General features: G+C 55.2%; 1 protein-coding gene across 1 annotated transcript; it reads left to right on the forward strand.

Moving 5' to 3' along the window:
* Nucleotides 1-3,574: 3,574 nt before the first annotated feature.
* Nucleotides 3,575-6,459, forward strand: LOC115601232 (C-C motif chemokine 21-like). The gene is made up of 4 exons (XM_030470923.1): nt 3,575-3,682; nt 4,186-4,306; nt 4,422-4,599; nt 4,857-6,459. The coding sequence occupies exons 1-3, from the start codon at nt 3,616-3,618 to the stop codon at nt 4,582-4,584; spliced, it is 351 nt and encodes a 116-aa protein (XP_030326783.1). The 5' UTR covers nt 3,575-3,615; the 3' UTR covers nt 4,585-4,599; nt 4,857-6,459.
* Nucleotides 6,460-7,053: the final 594 nt, after the last annotated feature.

Here is a 7,053-nt window from a genome sequence, read left to right on the forward strand (position 1 = left end):
CCTGTTAGCTGTGACTTTATCTTGGAGGCAGCATCCAGAAGGATTTGGAAATTCCCTGTCCCTCTCATTGGCTCCCCTTGATGCCTTTGGTCCATGCATGTATGCGATGAGCCTCTGCCTCCATCCCTGAGACACCCAGGGAGCAGACCCTGCTGCCTGGTTAAGTAAGTGTGACAGAGCTGGGGGCTTTTGCAGGGCTGAAGGAGAGCCTATGTGTGGGTAAGCAAAGAGCTTGAGGTATCAGGAGAGAGAATCTCCTGGCATTACATAGTGAGATGACAGGAAATGGTGATGCTGGAAGCCAGGGAAGTAATATGTAGGTGAACTCCAGGCTCTGGTGCTGGGGTGCAGGGTGCAAACACAGGAAGCATTTGGGATGGAGGCTTGAGTAAGTCCCTACAAGCTGCCACGGTGGTTTCACTGCCTGGGAAAGGCTCACAAGCAAGCAGTTTGGTGACCCACTGTTATAGCACTCTGGGTGTGCAGGGACACCGTAGCGTCTGTTGAGGACACCCTCTCCTCTTCCTGCAATCTGGATGTCTCTCCATCACACAGGGATGCACAGAAGGCTGGAGCTGGGCTGCCCGAGCATGGGGGTAGATGGAGGCACCATTGCACAAAGCAAAAGCTCTGTACGGTGTCTGACACAGACTCTGGGGCTAAAAAGGGATTCCCTGTATCTGAGACACTGCAGAGGAGCACCCTGCCTGGTTATGTTCTCTTCCCTGTGTCTGCCTCCATGCTGCACCTCTGAGCTCCAGGAACAGGCTGGCACCTGCAGGAGCCCAAGTGGGTGAGAAGTGGGTTTATGTGGGTACATGCAAGAAATTGTCCCTGTCCCTGTCCAGAGCGGCTGCTGGAGGGTCCTGTGATGGAAAGCCCTAAAAAGCCTTGCCTCCAATCCCTGGCAGTTCCTCTGTATCCCAGAAGTTGGGTCTGCTCTGCGATTCCCCTGCAAACAGGGATGCTCACCCCTCTCATTGCCAGAAGCTCCCTGCTTGCTCCCTGAGCTGGGGGGACAGTGTAAGTACTGAACTGGGGGCTCTGAGGGAAGGGGAGCAGGAGGACAGATGGGTTACAGACCACCAGGCCGTTTTCCATGGGTCCCTGCTGCTCAGGCATGCAGGTGCATCTGCATTGCTCAGTCAGAGCAATGGCCAAGTACCCCTGCCATTAGTTCATTCCCTTTTGGGTCCTCTCCAATCCACCTTCCCTGGAAGGAATGGAGTGAGGGTCTGTTCAGCCATCTGCTTTCTTCAGGGTTAGAGATCACAGCAACCAGAGAGCTGCCAAAGAGTGATGCCTGTGAAGGGAACACGTGCCCTGACCCTACTTAGCAGCTCAGACCGTGTTTGGGGTTGGCCTCTGGCCAGAGGATGCTGCTGTGGTGTCTTGAAAACACGCAGAGAGCCAGGGACTTTCCAAGGCTGGGAATGGGCAAGGAAGGGGTCTGGGAGCTCTCCTGGTCTCCTTTGGGAGCCCTAGGCTGCACTGGTGTGTGCTGGGGACAACCTGTGCATGTGTCCCCTTCCTCCACATCACTCATCTTGGTACCACATAGACTCTGGGGAGACTTGACTGGGATCAGTGCTCTCTCAGCTTCTCCAGACTATTCTAGCTGTGCCAGAGTTGGGGGTTCATCCAGGTACTCAGCACTGCTGCCTGGGGAGGTTGCACAGGAAAGGACTGCAAAAGAAAGGCATTAAGTGCCAATATGGGTTTTCTTTTCCTGCCCTGTCCTGATGCCATCGGTGCTTTGGGGCTGGAGGGATGGGTGACAGCATACAGGATGTCTCCAGGACCAGTTCCCCATGCTGCCAGGCACCCTGGGGAGATGCACCCACTGCTGCCCATGGCCTGTGCCTGTCCACATGCCCCAAGGGCTGCTGCCTGAGGCCACACCATCCTCAGTGCTGCAGCAGTGTGTGGGGAGCTGCCTCCCGCCACATGGGCACAGGGGTACCCCTGGCGTGGAGCTCCCTTTCTCTTCTGCACAAGTGATGGAGGAAACCCCAGGAGTGCAGCCGTGTGCACCCAACTTGTCCCCGAGGAAGGCAGCAATGACTCTAGCATTGCCCCCTCCCTGCTAAGGGGGGGCAAGAGGATGGGTGTCTTATCACAGCTCTGCTCTCTAGTCTCTGGGACTTTGTTCTCCTCCTGGGTTATTCATTGCCCTTGATAACCATTTATGAGGGTCCTTATCAGGAATTGGTGAGAAGTCCTGGGGCTGCAACCCCAGTCTTGGGGCCTGGGAAGGGGCTTGGCCCTCATGAGCACTGGGTAGACCCTGTTGGGGCTCCGCACCCCGTTGGGGCTCCCAGGACACAGCTGAGACAGGCAGCGGGACCAGGGATGGCCGAGGAGCTGGAGGCTAAGGAGGGTGAAGAGGGGGATGATAGTGGTGGGGTGGTGGGATTGGGGATGGAATGGCAAAGGGGCTCCTCACAAGGGGGCTGGAGAGATGCCAAGATCTGGTTCTTCTCAGAGGGGCCCTGGGGTAGGGCGAGAGACAGCGGCACCGGATGCATCAAAGGAACCTCCCGTTAAATAGTGGAAAAAATGTTTTCAACATGAGAACATTGCAAGCACTGGAACAGGTTGTTCAAAGCAGTTGTGAAACCTCCACTCCTTGTCTCTTCCAGACCATGCCATGAATGTCTCTGGCCATCCCCTCCTCAGAGCAGGACCAGTGTTCCAGTGCTTAAACTGCGTTGCACAGGGTTTGGCGCAGCCATGTGTCATCTCTTTCGGTGGCCTTGGCTACCACAGAGGTGCTTTGTTCAGCTCCCCCGGGTCTATTTTTGCATAGCCCCTATCTTGCCAGCCATGCCCAACCTGTCCATCTGCACAGGGTCAATCCATCATGCCCATGGTGGGAGTTTGCAGATTGTATGTGTTAAACCTCAGGAGTCAGCCCGTTCCTGCTCAGCATTGCCACTCATCTTCAGCTTCTCAGTAGTGGGTATCAGCACCAATGTACGGTGGTCTGTGCTATCTCCCCCAGTCCCATGTGCAGTCTGACCCTTGCACATCTCAGCCCTACAGATGTGTTCAGCTATTTGGGGAGGTCCCAGGGAGCCAGACAGGGACGGGGGACTGCGATACGGGGTCACTCTGAGCCTCTTCTCACCTGTGTGGGGCGGCTTGGGAGCAAAGCATGAGGTGGGGGATCAAAACAGATTGACTCCTTGGTATCTCTGATGACTTGGCCACCTGCCAGGGTTCCTGTCCTGGGAACAAACAGGTAAGCACCAACACCCAGCCCTTCGAGAGCAGGTAGTGGCAGGTTGAGAGACGGGATAAGAGAAACAGGAGCCTACAAACCCATCTAACCGTGGTGGGGGCCGCATCTCCTGTGTGCCCCCAACCTGGTACCCCAGGCCCTGATGGGTAGCTAGGAACAAGATAGGACAGATCTGAAAAGGGGGGGGCTTGTGGTTTACAGGAATCCCTCACCCTCCCGCTTCTCCATCACCCATCCCTTGGCCAGCTGGTGGGCTGCCTGCCAGGCTGGCCGAAAATGAAAGCAGAGCGTCCGAGATAAATAGGAGCAGCCCCAGCACTAGGCAGCAGTGCGTGTCCTGCTCTCCTTCCTCGCACTGCTCAGCACTCAACATGGCTCTGCGCCTCCTCCTGCCGCTGCTTCTGCTGACTGCGACTCTCCTCATCACCCAGGCTCAAGGTGAGGGGCATCAAGCCCCGGGGATACAGGTGCTCGCAGGGTGCTGGGTGGTGTGGTTGCAGCGCACGGGGTGTGTTTGCCCACGTTTGAGTGTGTGCATGGCTGCGGGTGTGTGGTTTGTGGTGTAGGGTGTGTGTATGTGCAGTGGTGCGTGGCATTGGTTTGTCAGTGTGTGTGTGTGTGTGTGCATGTGGCTGGTGGGGCAACAGCACAGGCAGGAGACTAAGGTTCGGTCCCTCTGCAATGAGGCTCGTCCCTGCCTCAGTTTCCCCTCTGCCAGCACTGAAATGGGTGTCATGTATTCACGGGGTAGGGTCCAACCTGCAATTGGGTGCTGGGGTTGAGAGCTCCCACCCTCATGTGCTGCCCCAGCATGTCCCCCATGAATGACACCAAGGAAGTCACCTTGTGCCATAGCTCGGCTGTCCGGTGCTCCCTTGGGGGTGGGAAGGTGCCCTGGCTTCATGAGGGTCCAAAATCCCACACTCCCACCTTGCTCCCAGGCATTGGCAACTTGGGCATGGACTGCTGCCTGAAGAACAGCCAGGCACAGATTCCCAGCAACCGGGTGACTTCCTACACCCTCCAAGGACCTGAGTCAGGATGTGCGCTGCGTGCTGTTGTGTAAGTACCCTGCTACGGTCGGGACCATCCAAAGCAGTTTGGCTCCAGCCAAACCCTTCCATCCCATGTCCTCCCCTTGCCCACCCCCAGCAAACCTTTCTGCCCCTGCCCCCAGGTTTACCACCAAGAAGAACAAGAAAATCTGTGCCTCTCCCACCGACCCTGCTGTCCAGAAGGTGATGCAGAACCTGGACAAGAAGCTCAGGAAGGACAAGAAGAAGGGACAGCCCCCACGTTACCGGGACAGACCCAGGCGTCAGAAGCAGCAGCGGGTCTAAGTCAGGCCTGAAAAGGTAGGTGAGGGGCAGGGGGAACAGCAGGGTGATGGGATGAGGGTGCTGCCCTCCACCCCAGATCCATCCCCATGCGAAGGTGGGCATTCAGCTCCGGGGGCCAGAGCCGTGCTTGTGCTTGTCTTAAAATCAGGTTTCTTTCTGGAGCTGCTAGGACAAGGGCAATGCTTCAGGACAGGCAAGGCACATCATGCAAGGCAATGGCCGCCTGGCTGGGGTGGGTGCTCTCACTGAGACTCTTTCTTTGCCTTCCTTAGGACGGATGCCTTCCTCACCAATGACCGACCTGGCAATGGACATCTACGGACCATCCACTCGCCTGCTGGCCCTGGGGCAAGGATTGGGCTGGCCAAGGGGGCTGCTCTCTTCTCTTCTCTGCAGCACCCTTGGCACTGCCAAGCCTGCCCCAGAGGTTGGCAGCAAGGGGCACCCAGGTCCCTGCTCGCCCCATGGCCATGCCAGCAGGGACCTGGACCCATGTGGGAGCTGAGCCATAGCCTCAAGAGGGAATGGGACAGCCTTCCCACCAGAGGGGATTTCTATAGGCTGACAGGGTGGCAGCTTTTCCTATGACCTTTTGAGGGTGTTTTTTATACTTTTCTATTTATATTTTAAAGACTGTGCTTTCATTCAGTCTTCCTGGAAAGCTCTACTTCTGGCTCTTTGTGCTTCACGGGGTACCCTTTATGCTGCTAGCTGGCTTTTACTGGAAAATTGCTCTTATTTTTCTACCAAATAAATGATCGATGCTGCTAATTTCCCTCTTACCTGTTTGCTCCTTTTCGGCTTGCGGGGCTGTGGGGTGCCGGCAGGTCCCATGTCCCCATGGTCCTGCCTGAGCAGCTTGCTGGGGTCTTCCTTGCAGGGCAGTTAATAGCAGATGAGATGGAGAAGGTGGGGACAGCAGGGGTGACAATGTGGCTGTACATCAGGGCTGTTGTAGGCTTTCCCTGCTGGCTTTTATAGTGCACTGTTGAAGTGTAGTTTGGAGCACAATAGGATTTGTCCCTTTGATTTTTATTAAGTCTTTCTAGGTACAAAATTGCAATGAAATCATAACCAATTATTCACTTTAGTCGCATTTTACCCTTTTACCTCCCTTGGTTTTGCTGCTGCCAGATTTAGACATTATTAAGCCAAATACTTGTTTTTTCTGGTGTGGGGGGAGGAGGGGGAGAGAACCGGAAAAACAACTCTCATATACTTTCTTCCCAACTCTGAAAAGCCCACATGGTGAAAGCTGCATGCTGTGCAGATGGAATAGAAGACTTTGCAAAATTCATGGCTGCAGCCATTTGAGAGCAGCTCTATCCCAAAGCTTTAGTGAAATGGGAACTCACTAACCTGAGGACACCACAGGGTGACACTGCCAAGTAGAAGGGGGAACGAACACCCGGGACAGGGCTGGCTGTGAATGGCATCTCTCTGTGATTGCAAACCCCCTCCAGCGTGCTGAGACAGAGTGAGTTGAAGGTCTGCACAGCAGCTGCAGTGCTATCTGCCTGCAGAGACGTGGACTTTGGTCAGTAGAGGTCTATTAAGTCCTAAATTGCAATAATAGGATTTGCAGAGCTTAATAGTATCAGCAAAAGCTGTGTGTTGGCTGAGGTAAAGCTTGTAGCCAAGTGTTTCTATCCAGCTCATTTATCTGGCTTGATTGCTTTATTAGGCAAGCATTTACATCTATTATTGTAAGGCTGTGCGAAGAAACTGTGAAGTCCAAGATACCAGCCCTGCCTATGGGATGGGAGCTGAGTTGTCTGTGTGCTGCCTGCTCCTCCATGTGGGAGCAGGTGGCTGAGTGCCAGATGGGATTTTGGACAGGATGTAAGGCAATAAAACATATCATTTACAACCAAACTCACTCGTTCTGTTGTGATGGGGTTTGGCGCGGTGGGAAGGGCTGCATGGGGGGGCTGCTCTCCTGCCCCACACACCGTCATCCCCCCTAGGCCCTGGCTTCTGCATCCTCATGGGTGCTGTGTCCCTGGGGTGTAGTGCTGGCACAGGGATGTGCGAATCCCACCTCATGCAGTTGTGCTGCCCAGCAAGGTGAACCCATCCTGTTTGCTCAACCACCCTTACTGTGGGGGGCCTGAAAACCCCTCAGATATGGTGGGGCACAAAATGGTTTTGTAAATGGCATCTGTTCATGGTGGAAGCTGTCCCTCCGAGACTGACCTTCCCTGCCCAAAGCAGGGACTCTGTGCTCCTGGATGCTTTGGAAAGACAGCATTAAACCAAGTTATTAATGAGGCTGTGCTCTGGCTGGGGCTTTGCTGGGAGCCTGGGAACTGACTCCAGCAGGGTGGGAGTCAGATGAGGCTGGAGGCAGCCCTGCGTTGACCAGGGATGCACTGCATCCAGCCCAGCGAGGCTGGCCCTGCCTTCTGTAGGATGCCTTGTTGGGCTGGTGCAGGGTCAGGGCATTGGGGAATGATTGCAAAACACCCC

The sequence above is a fragment of the Strigops habroptila genome, chromosome Z, assembly GCF_004027225.2.
Source record: "Strigops habroptila isolate Jane chromosome Z, bStrHab1.2.pri, whole genome shotgun sequence".
NCBI lineage: Eukaryota > Metazoa > Chordata > Aves > Psittaciformes > Psittacidae > Strigops > Strigops habroptila.

Coding starts and splice junctions, on each gene's coding strand:
- LOC115601232 (XM_030470923.1), top strand. CDS start 3,616: ATGGCTCTGCGCCTCCTCCTGCCGCTGCTTCTGCTGACTGCGACTCTC. Junction 3,683..4,185: donor CCTCATCACCCAGGCTCAAG/GTGAGGGGCATC, acceptor CCTTGCTCCCAG/GCATTGGCAACTTGGGCATG. Junction 4,307..4,421: donor TGTGCGCTGCGTGCTGTTGT/GTAAGTACCCTG, acceptor CCCTGCCCCCAG/GTTTACCACCAAGAAGAACA.